Source organism: Podarcis gaigeae, assembly GCF_964106915.1.
Source record: "Podarcis gaigeae genome assembly, chromosome: 10".
Classification (NCBI taxonomy): Eukaryota; Metazoa; Chordata; class Lepidosauria; order Squamata; family Lacertidae; genus Podarcis; species Podarcis gaigeae.
In genome coordinates this window covers 71,506,748-71,526,688 of record NC_139686.1, presented here as the reverse complement: position 1 = coordinate 71,526,688, position 19,941 = coordinate 71,506,748, and the positions used below count along the sequence as shown (strand labels likewise).

The 19,941-nt window shown below is 43.0% G+C and overlaps 1 protein-coding gene across 10 annotated transcripts in view; it reads right to left on the bottom strand.

The window, feature by feature from the left end:
• Positions 1-4,898: 4,898 nt before the first annotated feature.
• The window catches only part of CD36 (CD36 molecule (CD36 blood group)), a 70,926-nt gene continuing 55,883 nt past the window's right edge, over positions 4,899-19,941 (bottom strand). For 8 of the 10 annotated variants that reach the window (XM_083701564.1, XM_083701560.1, XM_083701567.1 and 5 more), the window contains 8 exons: positions 18,289-18,335; positions 14,273-14,342; positions 13,351-13,538; positions 11,946-12,064; positions 10,297-10,370; positions 8,966-9,020; positions 7,183-7,347; positions 4,899-5,471 (listed from right to left, as the gene is read on the bottom strand). In XM_083701564.1, the coding sequence (XP_083557690.1) occupies positions 7,183-7,347; positions 8,966-9,020; positions 10,297-10,370; positions 11,946-12,064; positions 13,351-13,538; positions 14,273-14,342; positions 18,289-18,335 (718 nt within the window). In that variant the 3' untranslated portion in view covers positions 4,899-5,471. Of the gene's footprint in view, positions 5,472-7,182; positions 8,389-8,430; positions 9,021-10,296; positions 10,371-11,945; positions 12,065-13,350; positions 13,539-14,272; positions 14,343-18,288; positions 18,336-19,941 lie in introns of all 10 variants that reach the window. The other 2 variants (XR_014555836.1, XR_014555837.1) reach the window with 1 other exon arrangement.

Sequence of the window (19,941 nt, the reverse complement as noted above, 5' to 3'; positions counted from 1 at the left end):
TGTGTTCATTTCTCAGGAATCAAATGACCACGCCAGGGCTAAACAATGTGGGGAGCGGACAATTTGTTTTGGACTCCTACTACTCCAGATGCTCAAAGATGGTGTGTCTTGATAAATCCAGGACTAAACAAAAGTGCAGGCAGCTCTCAGAAGGAATCAATTCTTCCCCAGAGTGTTATTTTGCACTTTAGCAAATGCCAGCAATCAATCAAATTTAAACCACTTAGTGCCAGGCATTTTAAGCATCATTAGCTAAAGCAGAACAAAAATATACTCTGCACTATCTCTCCTCACCCCCAAATCAATTGGCATCTGCTTAGATAATGATAATCCATAGTTTCATCGAAGCAGCATTGGAGAAGAACTAGAAGACCATCTGGTCATTATTGGCAGAGCAGGGCATGTGCTTTTAGGGGGTGAAACTCAATTTTTGCACATCCCTTCAGTAAGGGATCTTAAAAACATGCCTTTGGGTGTGAGCGATTCAAATCTGCTATTATTTTTGTGACTGGTCATTTAGCTTGGTATGTCTTTGTTTGGTTAAGGAGCAAATAAATTGCTCTTGGAAAACCAAAGAATTTTAGTTTTACCTTCTGAGAGTGTCAGGTAATAACATAACCGGCAATCATTTTTAATCATTTCTATGCAATTTTACACACATGTTACAACTTTTTAGCACTCCTCATTTTTGGAATTTGAAAGTTGAAAAATTCAACATGTCCTGTTGGCAGATCCTGAGAGATCTGCATTGGCTCCCAGTACATTTCCGAGCACATTTCAAAGTGTTGGTACTGACCTTTAAAGCCCTAAACGGCCTCGGTCCTGTATACCTGAAGGAGCGTCTCCACCCCCCATCGTTCAGCCTGGACACTGAGATCCAGCACCGAGGGCCTTCTGGCGGTTCCCTCATTGCGAGAAGTGAGGTTACAGAGAACCAGACAGAGGGCCTTCTGGGTAGTGGCGCCCACCCTGTGGAACGCCGTCCCTTCAGATGTGAAGGAAATAAGCAGCTATCCTATCTTTAAAAGACATCTGAAGGCAGCCCTGTTTAGGGGAGTTTTTAATATTTAATGGTATACTGTTTTTAACATTTTATTGGGAGCCGCCCAGAGTGGCTGGGGAAACTCAGCCAGATGGGCGGGGTATAAATAATAATAATAATAATAATAATAATAATAATAATAATAATTATTATTATTATTATTATTATTATTATTATTATTATTATTGCAAAAATCACCCAGAAGCCTTTCCCTAGATCTGAACCATAAAATGTGCTGCAGACAACAGGTACACAGTATAAAGGTGATTATGGAGCGAATAGAACAGAGACCTAGGAACCTAAACTCTTCTGAATAAAAATGATTACAGCCAAGAACAGGCCAACTGCTTTGAATAATCTGGGGTTTGGACAAGTGTAGAGTTAATGGGCCAGCATGACTTGTTCATGTTTCTCAGCGGAATTCAAAACTCTGATCAGAAAGGGAAAACTCACATTATGGCACAAATAGTTCCACTACAGAAATTCCAGTTGCACAACATATTAAATAGCTGTTCAGTGTGCCTAAGTTTTAAAAGTAGAGTTTACCTTTAATTGTGCTGAATTCAGATGCAAGAGGTTGGCCTTCAGTATTGGGGCAAAGTTGTTGGCTGGCAGAACTAGTTCAAAATGAAACATGAAGGACCACATACTGTTTCGACACTCACCTTTAAAGGCATAATACTTGCACGAACCTGATCTTGGATTACATTATAATGTAGGTAAAGGGACCCCTGACCATTAGGTCCAGTTGCAGACTACTCTGGGGTTGCGGCGCTCATCTCGCTTTACTGGCCGTGGGAGCCAGCATACAGCTTCCGGGTCATGTGGCCAGCATGACTAAGCCGCTTCTGGCAAACCAGAGCAGCACACGGAAACGCCATTTACCTTCCTGCCGGAGTGGTACCTATTTATCTACTTGCACTTCGTGCTTTCAGACTGCTAGGTTGTCAGGAGCAGGGACCGAGCAATGGGAGCTCATCCCGTCGTGGGGATTCGAACCGCCGACCTTCTGATCAGCAAGCCCTAGGCTCTGTGATTTAACCCACAGCACCACCCGCGTCCCTTAGATTATAATATAAACATACACAAATATTGGCAGCCTGTATTTGGATTCTAATATCTTGCAAAAAAGACATGATAAAAGTGACGGAGCCCTCCAAATATTATCACAACATTTGTGTAGCGCTTTGAAACCCTCACATGCTTTTTATCCCCTGGTAATCCTTACAATTCTATTGGAGTCAAGTCAGCATCCAGCTTGGCTTGCAGAATGTTTATGTGGAAATCCTACAGCAGGCATGTCCAAAGTCCATTTCGGGGGCCTAATCCAGACCGCCGGTCAGTTTAATCTGGCCCCTGTGGCAGTTTATTTGCTGGGGTAAAATCCTAAAAAAACCTTCAACAACTTCAAATCCTAAAAAAAGGTCAACAACCTTTCGCTTCATCAAATCTGGCCCTCTTTGAAAAAAGTTTGGACACCACTGTCCTACAGCATCCACTCTTTATTGAGCATTTGTTCAGAAAAGTTTGCCTGGAGATCTTATGCCTCCCCATTTATCAATCATAGACCCACACATTTGGGGGCATCACTTCCGCAAACTACCAGTAATCTGTTTCTGTTAAAGTGGATTTGTTGTGCCAGAGTTTTAATCCACTTTAATTGCAGAACCCTAAATTTAATTTAAAGCATGCAGTTGAACTCCTCCCACAAAATACTAAGAATCTGGATGCAGCCTAGTGAGATTATGGCAGAGAAATCTGGCTTGTTCTACTGGTTCTATCCTGGGCATTTTCACTTACTGGTAAGCTGTGAAACAGGGACTGACTCAGCCTTAACTTGTGTTAACTACTACTTAACTCCTTCTCAATAATAATCCTGTATCTTTTACTTCCTTTGGCATGTAGTATTCCAAATCTTTCAAGATCATAATTTTGCTGAGGTGATAGTGTTCAGCATTCTGGAAAATGTGCAAGATTTCATCTGAAATAGTATGGAAGAAAATAGTTGACTTTGAAATGCACCATTGCCACCTAGCGGTCATTGCTTAAGTTGCACATATTCAACATTCACACTTCCCAGATAACGTGAAAATGAGAGTTTCAATTAACTGATGCCTTGATGTCATGTTGCGGCTAGTTAATAATGGAAACATGGCTTATTACTTCGCCACGACCAAGATTTGATTCTGGTGGTGAGCGTACAAGTCACAACACACAGGCTCTGAGAATCTCAGGCAACAAAAATGAAGTCTACTTGTGCTGCACAGAAGTGAATTATAGTTGTGCATTAGCAGGACCAGGTGGAGCAGATGGGCAGCTCAACTTTCACCTTAGCCACTAAGGTTGCGCAGGTTGTGGAGAGGCATGACAACCAAGGACAGGACCTTCTCAGTGATAGCACCCTACTTATGGATAAACCTCCTCAGACAACCTTGTCTGGCACCTTAAATACAGTCTTCTCCGCACCATGTGAAATCTGAATTTTTATCCCACTGCCTCCATATTGCATTTTTATTTTTATTTTAAATCTTTATTGCGGTCCAAAGACCCATAGAACAAGTACAGAACAAAATACAGTTAAGACAGCCAACCACAAGAGAGAGAGAGAAACCGAGGCAGTCATTTTGTTATGTCTCAAGCATGATGAGCTTTGTTTCTTTTAACTTCCAAAAGAAACTTTGCCACGGGTAGTGTAATATCATTAGACCTGTCCTCCAGCAGATATTTAATATGGGAGGCTTCAGACTTTCCCGGCAGATTTGCCAGTAGGGGGTTGATCAGTTGGTCCCTTGCTTGCTCGTACTGCCCACAATGCAGTAAGATATGCTTCATGCAATCGACGTCCTGAGAACATAAACAAAGCCTATTCTGATAAAGGTGAACTTGGATTTAGGGTTTTCTGCTGGATATTTTTATTATGCAACTTTCTTATACTTTTAATATCCTGTTTTTATTTTATCTTTGTGATCTACCTAGATCTGTTAGTAGACAACCAAGAAAACTACTGTAAGCAAGCAAATAAAAACTCCATTCTTTATCCTCAGCCCCATCATTTGCAATATGGCAATTGTAGCTGAACCATCACTGGGTTTGTTTTGACAACCAGACGCAAGAGGCCTGCTGCAAGAACCAAAGGCGAATCTAAGTGCAGTGTCCCACTTCTTATAGCAGCCTATGAGATGATGTATGTATGTGAAAATGGATGTGGAACACTGAGCTCCCCTACCTTCCCATGTGAAGGTCTGCAGCAGCACAGATGGGGACTTTGAGAGCTAACAGACAGCTAGTCCAATGGATGCCATTTGGATACAGTATATCTGGTGAAGAGAAGTTCCCAATATGCTACAGAGTCTACTTTTCATGGCTGCAACACAGCAACAGGGGATAAATTGGATTCCTTGCACATTTAAAGGTAAACATACCAAAATCTGCCCTTTCTGAAACAAGACACCAACTGAATCCTTTGAAATAGGCACTTCTTCAGATTTGACAATGCAGTTCTCCAGCCAGGTAATGTGTGCAAAAATACAAATGTACATCAATATGTGTGTATTAGTGAAACTAACATACATGAATACACAAAATTGCTTTGCAAAAATGTGTTACATTAGGCCAAAATTGCAAACAAAGGTGCTTATTAGGAGGAATTCTCTGGTGAATTTTCACAAGGACTTCTTTTTTAAAAAAATCCACAAGCTGGTGTGGAGATGTGGGTAATTGAACTAAAATGCAGTGGAGGTGAAATGGAGATACTGAAATTAGCAGATTTACCCATCTCCACTTTGGCGTTGAGCAGGAGTGTAGTTGCACATATACTTGCAAGCATGGGTACAAAAACAAGGAAATACAGACAGTCTTTTTGACAAACCCTTTACTGAAATCAATATGTTACAATTAATGGTGTTTTACATTTCTCATCTTCTAAAATCACATCTTTGGAGAGAAAAAAAGAACACAGCTTAATTTTAGAGGCTTCTTCAACTTCTTGAAGATGTGGATGAAAAACAAATGACTGAACATGTTTGAGAGCAAGATTCTGTGCTTTCTGGACACAGTTAAGGCAAAGAACTTCTCTTCCCATTCTTGAATTCCCCAGGTGGGACGAGACTGTGGCAGCAGCAGCAAGCTGCATAAAAGGTAGCACAGGTTTGATGGATGTCTTATAAAAGGTTCATAGAATGCCAGAAAGTCAGATTTAACGATAGTCTCTCTTCAGAACATCTTTGGTGTTCTGGCAGGCAAAGGCACGCACTTCACTCAACACACTGAGGCAGGGCTTCATCCTAAGCTGATTTGCCACATACAAAGCACAGTCCAGCAATGCCATCAGGAAGGTTCATCTGGAAGGATCATTACCCTCCCTTGCTTAAAGTCTGAAATGACTATTGCCTACATCTGCAGTAGCTTGATACCTGAAGTAGCTTGATACCTGAGAAAAGAAATCACCCCAAGTTAGTTCAGCAGATCCGGGGTATCTGGATCATTTTCTCATGGAAGGCTTTAGCAGACATATCACAGCAGAGATTGTGGTTCTATAATAGAACCATAAAGGCCTTTTGATCGTTTATCAGAAGCCTCAGATAGCATCCTTCGCATTGTATTAATTGGGCTAAAGATAGAAACCCGCTTAATGTGAAAAGCAACATTCATTGGGGAAAGGAGTAACCTTTCTGTAATTTTTTGAAACTTATATTGCACAGGGCCTTCATACCATAGGCAAACTCTGTTAAGTATGTTTCTGACTTTTGGGGAAGAGGACAATGGCTGGATTCTTGCATCATAGTAAATGTTTTCCTATGAATATGCAGATCTCTCCCACATCGCTCTTCCCCGATAAAAAGCGAGAGCGAAGACAACAATTCTTGACAACAATTACATCTGAATTGGGAATTGTGATCTGAAGCCAATATTTGTTCTTGGCTTGCCATGCAGGGGTCATTTGGCACCACAGTCCCCAGGTCAGATGTAACACTAAGCCAAGGGGGGGGGGCGGGGGTTGCTTCCACTAGCTGCTAGGGAGAAGCATAGCAAAAGTGATCTGCGTATTAACAGTAAAGCATGACTTAGCATGATGTGGAAATTCAGCGACAGAACTATGAATGCCAACACTTCTTATAGGCCAAAGCCTGGAGCGCTGGAGATGGTCCGCCCCACATATATCAGGAGCTGGAGTCAGTGGCTGTTGGTAGTGGTTGATGGGGCAACACTGCTTGCCCGACTTCCCATCACTGTCATTGCTGTGGCTTACCAGGAGGGGGAGTGGCAAGGCTGGCACAGTGCAAATGCAGTCGTGGATCTGGTCTCCCACTGGTGCATTTCCATCATGCCAAGCTCACTGCTGCCTCACACCCAGTGGAAGGGAGGTCAGGAAAGCAGTGCTCCAGGACCAACTACTACTATCTATATTAATGCCTTTCTCATCCTTCGGTCCCCAGATGTTGTTGACTACAACTCCCATCATCACTGGCCATGCTGGCTATGAATGATAGGAGTTGTAGTCCAACAACTTCTAGGGACCAAGGCTAGTCTATATGGATTTCCTGAAGGGAGTGGTGAGAGAGGGGTAGGTTTGGAAGCAACCCATATATCATGTGGAGGCAAAACTTGTGATTTTTACCAGCAAATCCAAATCTGCTTCGGTTTTCCAGCTTCCCATTAATGTAAACTCACTGGAAAACTGCAGCAAATTTGGATTCGCTGGTAAAAAAATTATTTCTTGCATTATGTTTTTAAGTGTATGCTTATTTAAAGCTGAAATTTAAGAGGATTGTGTGAAGACACACACTAAGCCTTAAGCCACTGCATAAGGATATTGGGAGCCCAAGAGGCCACTGGAAGTTTCATTTCTGAGCACCATCTATATACAACCCTTCTAAAAAGCTATCTGCTATTGACAGTACAGTTTCATTGGATATACCACCCGGTGTCTGGAATCAGAGTAGCGGCACATTTAATGTTCACCCAAGGTATAGATTTGCTTGATAAAAATCAATACATCTTTTTCCAAGCCTTGCCTTCGACATGTGCAAAGTGGTCTCATCTACACAGAACTGTGGGTGCCCAATTGCTGTTATTATTTCAGCCAAAGAATCTCAGAAATAATCATCAAAGGAAATCCTGCCAGAGCCCTGTTTCCTTACTTATTTTGATTTCTGCGCTCGGCATACTAAGAACGAGACGAGGAATCCAAGGAACATCACGCTGCCAGCAATGATGAGCACCGCTTCCAACAGATGCAAAAGCTTGATCTTATTGGTCACTTTCTCTCGGAAAAACTCAGCTTTCTTATCATCAATAATGGCCGTCTGGAGGAAGACGAGGGAGACCAAGAGCAACATTATTCCACACAGAAGTCCACAAGCAGTTTCCTCCCTACATGTGGGAACTGCAATGTCAAGTTATTTCCATCTTGGATCTACGAAAAGGAACCTGCTTACATCCCTGATTACACCCAGTTCCATTGCATAAAAATAATAATAAATGGAATGGTGAAAGGAGGGGGAGGAACAACAACCAGCTGATTGGCACATCTTCTTTCAAAGTGCTACCTAAGAACTGCAAACCTGCTTGTGGCCATCAGGCTTTTACCTGCCCCACACCTGGCATCATGATGGGCAGGTTTGCTCAGTGAGTATAGCATTGCGGGACAACTGGGGAGGCTCAGTGGGCCTATACAGACTCATGTGTTGGAGATTCCCCACCCAGGAGTGGGTGCAAGAAGAGAGTCAGGGACTTAAGTGGTTATCCATACATTGCTCAAAATGTTTTACCAGCACATGCTGCACATAGTGCAGTGGAAGATAAATGTCATATCTATCTATCTTCTTGATTGAAGTTTGGGAATGTGGTTTCCAGGAGGCCTCCCATCTGGGCAATGACCCAGACTCCCACCTGCTTAGTCAACAAAGTGATGTCTCAAGGCCACACCCTGGGAACCCAGGTGCTCTACAGCAGCGCTGGCCTTCAGGTGCTCTTGGGACTTCCAGCTAGTATGGCCAAGGGTTAAGGATCATGTCATTCAGCAATTTCTGAAGGGGACCAGATAGAGAAGACAGACAGAGAAGACAGCTGGGAAGCCAAACACACGGGAGAAGGCTGTGGTAAACAACTCTAATAGGGCAGCTGGTTTACAACACAAAGCATTCAGAAAAGATGAGCCCCTGAAGGGAAGGGACACCATCCAAGATTGTGCCACTTCAGTTCACCCAATGGTGTTGGGATACGGCAGGTTGGATTGGAGAGGGTTAATGGAGCCAGGATGACTTCAGGCCAGGCATGGCCAAACTTGGCCCTCCAGGTGTTTTGGGGCAAGAATTCCCATCATCCCTGACCACTGGTCTTGTTAGCTAGGGATGATGGGACCTGTAGTCCCAAAACATCTGGAGGGCCATGTTTGGCCATGCCTGCTTTAGGCATTTCTCATGCAGTGAAGTTTGCAAGGCACACCTTCCATTTGGGAAGCAACAGAAAAGTGGTCCAAGGCGACACTTGAAGATGATGACTCAGACTTATTTTTCCATATATCCAGCCATATTGCAAGCAAGTTTAAGCAGAAAACACAGTAGAAAGAATTTTGGGAAGAGGATTTACTCTGAGTGAGGCCTCAGAGAGAAACACAGGAGAGTGTCCTTGGGAGCAGCTGCTGCTCCTTTGGAGATCTGATGGGGGGCAGGTGGATTTGCTGTCGCCAGGGCCTCAGCTGCAAATAACCTCCAATATTAAAAACTAAATTCCACCACTGCTGCACCCATGGAACTCATCAACACTAAAGAAGTAGGACAAGCATAATATATAGATTAACTGTGATAGAAAGAAAGTCTTCAAATCTTGGCCAACATTTTTAAAGGGGTAGGAATAGCTAGTCACAACAGTACTTATATAACTAATAAAGAGCAACAGAGAACAACAACAAACAGAATTTACCTCATTCAGCCACAAAATAGGAAAGAGAAATGGCAACTTGACCTGTTTTAGGGCGCTGCAATAAAACATATGAAAATATAATTAGAATGAAAAAATTGGGCAAAGATCCATAAGTCAGAATAGCATTTATGCAGCAGTTTTTGCATGTTCAACAGGAATAAACCTAAAAAGAACTACCTACATCCTGATATGTTCAGATGATCACATCTTATGAAGCAGTCTTTAATAATAATTAAAAGCCCACACACATACCCTTTTCACAGTGTGAGCCATCAAACCGTAAAAACTCTAACCTTAGTGTCCGAGGCTGGTAACCATAGTTCCCTGCTTTGGACAGAAGAGGAGGCTAAGGTTCCAGAGCTTTCTTGGTTCAATTGATTGTGCTGCGAAGGGAGGAGCAAAGGTCCTGTGACCAGGCAAAAGACTCATTCATCTCTCTAATAAACCAAATTATTAAATTATTTGCATACATATATAGCTATGATCATTGGAACCAGCCCAGTATGGGCGGCTAAAGAGAATGATCTGTATTTCCTATTGCATTTTAGACAATATTGTCACTATTGTGTGCTGTCCTAAGGCTAGACCTGAATATTCTTCAAGGTAGCATGGAAGAAAAGAACGATATGACTTGTCACAAATTTCCTCACATTTTTCACCAAGTTAAAACCTAAATAAAGATTCTCCCAAAATTTCACTTCAGCATGTCTGGTGGGAAGCTACAGGTGTCCAGAGCACATGTGATGCTTTTCCTTTGGTTTTCGTCAAAATTACGTTGCATTAAGCAGGAATAGAAGTTCTTTCTGAAGTTTCATCTTCAGCAGAAAACCTAAAGCAGCAGGAGCCAATTGGGTCCCCTTCGGATGTTGCTGGACTCCAACTCCCATCAGCCCCTGCTGCCATCACAGGATGGACGTGCTTTGGTTCAGAAAGTGCAACTTCAGCAAGTCTGGCTTTAACTGAAAACTGTATCTGATTTCTCTCCATTCCTATTCAAGCCAATAATATTGACTTGAATACTGTGTATTCTTCAGAAAGGAGCTATGTACCAGGAAACTTCTGTCTTTTCCTTGTCATCTAAACTCTACGTTAGATTGCAGGGGACCTGGGATAGAGTTGGGTCCAGTTATGTCACACTACATATTCAAATTAACTGCCCAGACATACAATGAGTGATAATTTCTACTGTATCCATAACATGTTGAGGAACAAAGTGTCCAACCCTGAAAATGATCAGGTTCAAGAATGCAGAGGGACTTACAAACCCAACACTGAGAATTTACAGAGAAGCACATGCACTACTTTTTAATTCAATTAAAACAGCAACTTACGTAATTTTTGTAGTAGGCCTCACCAACAAATTGATCTGCAGTCTTTTGGCAAACTGCAGTGTAAACCCTGTGGTCTAAAAAACACAACACAAATAAATATGAAGTGCCATGAACAATTGATGCCGCGGGGGGGGGGGGGACACTAGTAATTAGCAGCATTAAAATACAGTAACATGTTTTTATTTGGATCCAAAATTAGAGCATTTCCTATTATAAGAGCAGCTGAACAGGAAATGGCCAAAGTTACACGATTTATCTTTAGCTGCAACTAGACATTGGCAATCCCAGCACTACTGCAATTTCAGATTTCCCTAGTTGCTCATTTTCCCAATCTTAGGTCTGGTTTTTCACATTTCCACAGCATTTTGAAACTCTCATTAATGTTTGTCAGCATTTATGTGCAAATTTATCCTAATCTACATGTCTGTATGCAATTTCCCCAACTATAATGCGTCCTGAAGATGTTTTTGGCAATATATGCATTGATACGTAGACTTAATTGTCGTATATGCATTTCTGTAGACAATACTTGGCGAGAGAACTGCATTGCAAAAATCTGGAGAAGAGCTATGAAGAATTTTGAAGGAGGGCTGTGTTTCAGTCCACTTTTTCTTTTCGGAAGAGTGAATTCCTAGCAGCAACACCTTGAACAGAGGCTATTTATCATGATTCCACATGAGTTACATCAGAGTAGCTAAGTCCTTGTTTGACCTGAGGGTTATATTCAAACCTCCCGGGGCTAAATGCCCCCAAACCTGCACTCACTTGCTCCCCCCATCCCCCATGCCCCTGTGCAGTGCTGGGTGGGGGAACACAGGCAGTGAATCCCCCATCCCATCTGCATTGCTGGCCTGGAAGTGCTGTGATAGGGAGGAGGGTTGTCATGCCTGGTCCGGCTTGCAGGATATGGGCTTGCCCGCCCCACACAAGAGGAGGTGTGCACGAGCCCACAGTGCAAAATTTGACCACAGCCCTAAAGTGATGGCAGCCAATTTTAAGACATTTCGCTTTAAGATTTTGTATCAGGCTTTTGTTCAATATGGGAAGGACTTTGTGTGCACGTCCAATCTCTGGCACTGCCAGTTAGGGCTCGAAATATTCCGCACCTGAAACCATGGAGAGCTGCACAGTCGGCGTGGTCAGGACTGAGCTAGATGTCTCACTTGGTCTAAAGCAGATTCCTATGTTCTTTGATATCAAGAAATGGGGCAGGGGAGGCAGGGGAGACCTCTGCCAAGAGTGGAGAATAATTGTCCCTTGTCTCACATGGCTGAAGCAAACTAGGCCCTGCCCAGCTTCAGAAACATCTGGCAACAACAGGTCCCTCAAGGAGCTTTTCCTGAGGCAAACACTCTGGCCCCTCTTTCACGAACCCCAAAAGTTAATCCCAAGATCACATGCAGTATCCATAAGTTACAGGCTGCTACTGCACCAGAGCGCTGGTGCCAAGATCCTGTGTGACAAGACAGAAGATGCTGAGATCCCACCTCACCCCCTTTGTGGGGCTACATTTAAGTTATGTTTAAGTTATGAATGTAAAGGATATCAGTCTGAGCTCTACTGCAAGCCAAATCCTAGTTTTTCTAAATGACAGAACTGAGGCACTTAGGGAGGGGGAGAGAGCGAAAGGGTACAGTGTGATTACTTACTGGCTCTACATCCAAAAAGGTCATATGCTCAGGTGGATTTGGGTGCAAGCCTTCAACGCCTTGAGCAATTTCTTCACTTGCATAGAGGAAGTGGGGGAGTGTGACATATACAGGTTTTCCTGAGGAGGAAGAGGAGAAAAAACATCAGTACAATCCCACAGCAGTAAGCAAGCAAGATTACTTTCTCCCTTCTCTTTCTAGCACCTAGCATGCTAAAAACCATGCTACTCAGCCTATATGGGGAAAACTACATCTGTTCCAGGGGCCACCACCAAACAGACCCTATGCAGCAGCATGCCAGGGGCTCAGAATGGAACTGAAGGCCATTTTCTTCATGCTTGCAGCTGCCAGAGTGCCAACAATGGTCAGGTTAATTGGGTAAGAGGTGGAGGGGGCTCAAAGGTATGCAGGTAGTGAGGAAAGAAAAGGCAGAAGTCCTTGAGTTATTCTCATTTTTAAAAACTGAGTTGAAAAAGGATTTTGGACTCACAGTAAGCATTGTGGCAAGTATAATGACATCTCTACTTAAATTGCACAAGACGTTGCATTGTGCAACAGTGACAATTTAGATGTACATTAATTTATACTGTAAAAAAAATGATGCAACCACAGCTAATAAACCTGTGACATGCAACCACAATTCAGGTCTGTTTTGCCCCCACCACACGATCAGATATAAGTTTTGAATGTGTATAGCTCAGGATACTAACATGGCTTAACATCAAAAAAAGAAAGACTTTTCAAATTATTTCATTTTCATCTCACTTTTCCTCCAGTGGGAGTCCAGGCACACCTGCAATTCTTATGAGTAATGTTGTACAGGTTGTTGTATATGCAAGCAAAACTTTTACAATGTGGAATTCTGCTCCGTGTACACATGCACACACCTATATGTAGATGTATGAATGTGTGTACATTTGAAGTATTAAAAGTTTGTGTACAGTGAATAAGATCTGTTGCATTTTAAAAGATAAAAACAAAACTCTCACAAGTGTTTCAGTTCTCTTTTTTCAATTTACCCCATTGTTGAATTTTACTCAGCTTTACATTATAAAGCCTCAATCACAAAGTGCCCTGGCAAGTGAGTTCAGACGCAGCCCTTAATAGATTTACTCTTAATAGATCAACTCCATTTTAGCAGTATTGCTATAGAGAAAGGGCTGTTGGTTCCCTTTTGAATCTAATGGGACAACTTAAGACAATGAAATCAGTGAGAACTCAGTGCAAGTTGGACCCAGTGCAGAGCCTTGCCCCTGGTGCCTCCGTTCTCAGCAAAGAGCTGTTAGTTGGATAGCAGAGGGCACAGCCTATGGCAGCACCCTTCCCAAGTTCATATTGTCCAGAGCTCCAAATCTTTATATTAACCACTCCAGTAGCTTGCTCATCTCAAATTGCAGGCAGATACCTTGTTTGCAAGAACTGATGTCCAGTGCCCCAGCTAATGTGCAATTCTGGGATATCTCTTTCTCTGTGCAGAAGCAGATGTTGTCAGGATTGACAAGAGGAGATGCAAAAGCACCTGGAGGGACAATGAAGCGATAGAGTGGGATGTCCTTCACAGTCTGTTCACTGTCAAAGTTGCTGTAGATGGATCTGGATATGAAATGGGGCAGGAAGGTAGCGTCTTAATTTAGGAGCAAACATACAGGCACCTGTAATTTCATAATTTCTATTATCCTAATCTGCTATCCATATACTTCCCATACATTTGGTGGCTATCTGCAAAATTAAAATACGAGCCAGAGATTTCAACCTGCCCATTACTTTCAGTGTGTTTTCAACACCTCTCCAAACGCATGAGGTGACCAAAACAAGCCTAAACACATTTGAAGAGCTAATTTAAATTTGCAACCCTTATGGATGATTTTCCTCCTGGGAAGGCCTGAAGAAATATTGCTTCAGTAGTATTACCTCACAGCAGTTTTTGATACAGTGGGACCAAAAAATTGATGGGCTGCCATAAAAAAAAACTGGTGAAAAGAATGGCACCAGAGGAGTTCACACACTAGTTTTCCATATGGGTAAATAGTAACTTTGGGGGACGGTTTCTATTGGCAAATAGCACTGTAGTTGTGTGATTTGGGGCATTCTGTGCCTGCCTTTAACTTTAAAAAATGTGGAAGAATTTGGTCATTGATCTCTCATATGATGCCCAAATTCGGCCCAAACAATGCAGAAGCTTTGCCAGATCAATGTTGGTTCTCTTCAGTGTTACCCCAAGCTGACTATAAACCAGATTTTTTTATATATAAAAAACAAAAACAAACTTTTAATCATTATATCCTTCCTAACTCAAGCATAGAAAAGGATTTTATGATGGCCTTTACCTGCAAATATCAGAAGAAAATAAGTCAAGTCTTGCAGTCTTTTGGACAAAAGGGGGAAAGGAAGCCCCATCTGCAAATAAAATGAGAAATATCATATAAATTCCCAACTTGCGCTCAGGTTTGCACAACACACATGTAAGTGCAAAACTCAGCTGCCAGTTCACTTGTGTTCATCTATCTCATCTGGCCAATTTTCACAACTGGATTAAGAGACACTGCAGGCAGACGTTTCAGAGGAAGGCAAGAAAAACATACATCTGACATCTTCCCAAGGCTTTTAACATTAGAGTGCAAGATCTGAAGCTTTTTAATGGTACTTTTCAAAATATTGTCGGAGTTAATTTGGAAACCACCCATTGGTTGACCTGAAGCCAAGATACAGAAAGTCATCTAAGGTTACACAGAGTCCATGGCAAAGAAGAAACCATTCCTTGGATTTAAACAAACACCACCCACATCTTGTTGACTAGCAAGTGAGGCTGATTCCACCTCTCAGCTATCCCAGATATCAGGGAAGCAGGATAATGAACAGACCAGTTCGCATGTTATTGTAATGATTAGGGGTGACAGATATTTTCTTATTTTTCTACTTCACTGCCTTGGAGGGGCGGCAGGAGGTGATACATCCAATGACTGGAGACATGGATTGTAAAAAGTAGGCGAGATACATTCTGTCCACATAGGTAGGATCTTATTCATAATTTAAATGGGTTTGTGCTCTCCAGATATTGTGGACCACAACTGCCATCATCCCTGGCTATCCCTTGGCCAGGATGTCTGGGGATGATGGAGGTTGTGATCCACAACATCTGAAGGTTACCATGACTACCTCTTGTTTAAATATGAGCACACATCCCAGCAAAACTGCAGCGCTTACTGCTTAAAATGCTGACCAGCCTGCTTTTGCGTATGGCACTGAGCTATTGTTCAAAACTCCAAATGACAAAATGGTGAAAGGAGTGCAGAGGTATGTTGTCTTTGGTCTGCAAATCCTGAGGGCCTGAAGGAACAATCGGACTTCCCTCAGGTCCTCTCCCAGGGGATTTAAACAGCCCCCGACACCCAGCTCTTCTACGTCAGATCAACCCACCCACCCACTCCATTAATTTCGTATTTCACTTAATGAATTGGCCTTGCTATGGGTGGTGCGGTCGCCATATTAGCGGGGCCAGGTAGGAATTTGTCTATCAGGCGAATTGACCTGGAGGTTTTGCCTACCTCATAGCAATCATCACAACTTTGGTGGTTTAGGCACTGGGTAACCTTAGTCCTGGTTGGAGGAGGGGTTGTACCCTCGCTCCCCCCCCCCCCAAAAATAGGGTATCCCGTTAAAGGGATCAGTGAAGGAGTTGCTTCTGTCCATATGCCCTGACAGGGTCTTTGGGCCTCAGCAGCGATCCTTGTGGGGATCCCTCTGTTTGATGTAAGTCATAGGAATTCCCACTATTGGGTTGACCCTGATGTCATTTCTGGCAGGCGGGTGGGAAATAAATGGGTACCCATTGCCTATCCCAAGTCTCTTGATCTGTAGTCAATACAATTGTGGCCTGACTTCAACTCTTGTGTCTTTTACTGGCATTTTATTTGAGGGGAAAGTGTGCGGCCTGGGCCTGCAATTAAATAGTCACAGGATAGGAACTAAAAAGACCTGTGGTAAGAGAACTTGCAACCTCCTGGTGTGTGTTTAAGAAAAGCAAGTTAAGAGTGCTTGGGAATTATTCACTGAGCACAGCTACCAATTTCAAATGGTAACACCATGCAGAATGACAGAAGGGACTGTGCTACCTTCTTACAACCCACAGCCACCCTTATTGTAGGATATAGGGAGAGCGACAGCAATTGCTCATATCTGCAAGCGTTTTCAGTCATGCTTATTTAGTGGCTTGAAAATAGAGGAGGGAAATCAAACGTACACCGACAAAACTGGAGGAAAGGCTATCATGACCCAACATGCACCTACAGGAAAACAATCTACAGTAGAATAAGAAAACTGATGTCACCTGATAATGCTAGGTTAATTTATTGGTGCCAATCCAAGAACTAAGGCTGGGTAATTTAGAAACCCCAAATAGGTGGAGTTCGGCCAAGTAGAAATTTCATAAGCATTCCTAGATGACTCATTCCTATAAGTGAATGGGACTTTACTACCTCATTGAACTAGACTTGTGGGTACTTGTTTGACTGGAGCATTAACAACTCATAATTGGTGCCCACAGTAAGAACAATTACCATTCTCTAGGTCAGAAGTACTCTGAACCAATTCCAAGGGTAAGTAGTGTTTCTGTTTGTGATTGTTGAAATAAATGAGCTGCAGAGGTAGCACCAGCTTTTTTGATCACATCTAAATCTGAATATTCTCTGTGATTTCACAGCAGAGCTATGGCTGCCAGCCCCATGGCATAAGGAGCACTGTCTCCATTGACTCATAACAAGCACACACTCCTTCAATTCCCGCAGGCTTCCATGGCCTGCAGGGAACACACAGCATCTGGCTGAAGGACAAACACAGCACACAGGAGCTCCCAAGAGATGGTGCTGCAATAAAATCTCACAAAGTTTGTTTATTGGCACTTGTCCGCTTTTAGCTTAGTTGTCTTGTTGCTCCATATTTCTCTATCCCTCTCCCCCGCCAAGAAGACATCCTAGAGGTGAGGCATGTGGGATAAGAGGCATCACCAGGCATCTCAGGTACAAACGTCACCAACCTCCTGTGTTCGCAGTGCATTTCTGCACGTAATAGGAGAACAGCAGCAGCCAAAACAGGGAGGAAGAGACAAGCTCAAGCAAAGTAATGATTCTCTTGGCAGAGTGGCTCCTGCCCAAGAAGACCTTTCAAAGCTTTCACCTCAGGCTTTGTGTGCTACTTAATATTATTTGTTATATTTTTCCTACTTGCCCTGCACCAGAGGGTCTCAGGGCAGAACACAGCACATTAGGGACTCAGCTAGTAAAGGTAAAGGTAAAGGTACCCCTGCCCGTACGGGCCAGTCTTGCCAGACTCTGGGGTTGTGCGCCCATCTCACTTAAGAGGCCAGGGGCCAGCGCTGTCCGGAGACACTTCCGGGTCACGTGGCCAGCGTGACATCGCTGCTCTGGCGAGCCAGAGCCGCACACGGAAACACCGTTTACCTTCCCGCTGGTAAGCGGTCCCTATTTATCTACTTGCACCCGGAGGTGCTTTCGAACTCCTAGGTTGGCAGGCGCTGGGACCGAGCAGCGGGAGCGCACCCCGCCGCAGGGATTCGAACCGCCGACCTTTCGATCGGCAAGTCCTAAGCGCTGAGGCTTTAACCCACAGCGCCACCTGCGTCCCCAGGGACTCAGCTACACAGCTGCAAATAAAACATTTTAAAGGTGCTGTAATGTACAATATACAAATGTGACACTAGAAGGCAACAGTGAGCTGTGCAAGATTCAATGTATTTTTAAAATGTCTTAAAATAAAACATTTTCACAGCATTTTTTATGTGTGTGTAGTTTCCACCAAAAACACAATGCAAACAGCAGTGCAAAATACAAATTAAAAAAAAACCCTTCTCATACAGTTGTTTGTTTTCTGTGCTCATCAATGCACTCAAATTGGTCACCAGGGGAAGGCCCTACCAGCACTAATTTTTGTGCCTCTAAATCCAAAGTTGTAGAAGGGCGCTCCTGTGTCCGTCCGTCCCCCGCCCATGGCCTCATTTTCAAGCAAACCTCTTCAGGGTGTGGAGCATCAGTTTGTCATGCACAGCAACTGTAGGAACAGGCAGATCTGCTGCTCCGCCTTCTATCTACAGAGATCCGCAGTGCAGCCCACAAATAACCCCATGGATATGACAATGCATTTGCAGGACAGAGTCTTTCTTTGCAAGGTGCATGACATGTAGGAATGTGCTTGGGACAGACCCATATCGAAGAACCATTAAGTGTACTGACAATGCAGAACACTTGTGCTCTTATCCCTCTGGCTCAAGATTTTTAGTAAGAAATTGGTCCTAAATATCAGTAGTTTACACCCACCCACACTTACTTACCTGTGCCGTTGATCATAGCACAACCTCCGGCCCAGTATGAAAGGGTGCTTTAAAAGAAAAAAAGTGGGATGATACAGGTCAGGTGACAGAACTTCAAAGAAAGATCCATTTTGCTATACATTTTTCTATATTAATATAGGAGTTTGATTCATGGCACAGTGCCTTCTTTCTAGAAGGATTCTCTGATGCAATCCAAGGCCTGATCCAATAATGCAGTTTCCTACCCCAGAGTCTAGGGCTGCTACAGGATTCACAAGCCTGGCTTACACTGGCAGGTGTCAGCCATGTCAAGAATGGACAACCCATGTCACGCCTCAGGCACAGCTAAATGGAAAGGAGCCGTGCATGTTGGAGAGCTCAGTCAGTAGAGCATGAGATGCTTAATCTCAGGGTCGTGGGTTTGAGCCCCACATTGGACAAAAGATTTCTGCATATAAAATAATATATATAATATAATTTATTATTTATACCTCGCCCATCTGGCTGGGTTTCCCCAGCCACTCTGGGTGGCGTCCAACAGAATATTAAAATACAAAAATAGTCTATTAAGTGTTAAAAGCTTCCCTAAATATATATAATATAATTTATTATTGCAGGGGGTTGGACCTGATGGTCCCCGTGGTCCCTTCCAACTCTACAGTTCTAGGATTCTATGGCCTACTCGCAAGAAGGTACATCTGCATCCTTACTGCCAGAGCCTTATCATTTGGAGGCTGGGTTTACATCTTACTTGTTAGTGAGGGAAGCCAAGGCGATTATTTCCTCATTGCCCTCTACACTACTTGCTCTTTCAAGACTTGCGAAACCAGCCTAAGCGAAACATTTAACAAAACAGAACTGCCCAAACCAGTGCATTAGAAGGGTGGGTGCTGTGCTAGGTGAAGCATTGCTATATATACACATTGCATTTGAAGGACCTGCTTCTATGAGCCAAAGGTAGGAATGGCTTTGAAGGTCTACAAAACTCACCTCTGTCAAGAATACTAGTGTAAAAATCAAGGCTTGGCTGTAGTGTGCTGTTGATCCACAAAATTAAAATTGAATCAATTTTATAATGAATGATTTTAGAGTGTTGTTTGTGCTGTACTTTTGTACTGTTTTATTGTTGTTAGCCGCCCTGAGCCCGGCTTCGGCTGGGGAGGGCGGGATATAAATAAAATTTATAATAATAATAATAATAATAATAATAATAATAATAATAATAATAATAATAATTAAAATCTCATCTGTATCCCTCCCTCCAAAAAAAGAACTCAGGAAGGCGTACATAGGACATTTGATTTTATATTTAAAACCATCTTGTGAGGTAGCGTATGCTGAGAAGAAGTGATCCCCTTAAAGTTAATTTTTGCACCAGAACCTTAGTGGTGGCAAGTTTCATTCTCCTCCATAGCTTCAAGGCAGGGAGGCATGTGGACCCAATGACAGTCATCTTGGCCCTGTATCTGCTCATAAAGCCAACAGAATATATTTATCCCGAACAAGTGCTGTCAAACACATCTCTGCAATAGAGTAGTTTCAAGCCTAGCAATCTCCTGTGTTCCATCTTTCTGCACTGAAATAACAATCTGAGAAGAACCTGCTGGATCTGGCCAAAGGTCAGCATCCTGTTCTCCCAACCAGGTGCCCACGGGAAGCCTGAAAGAAGGACTT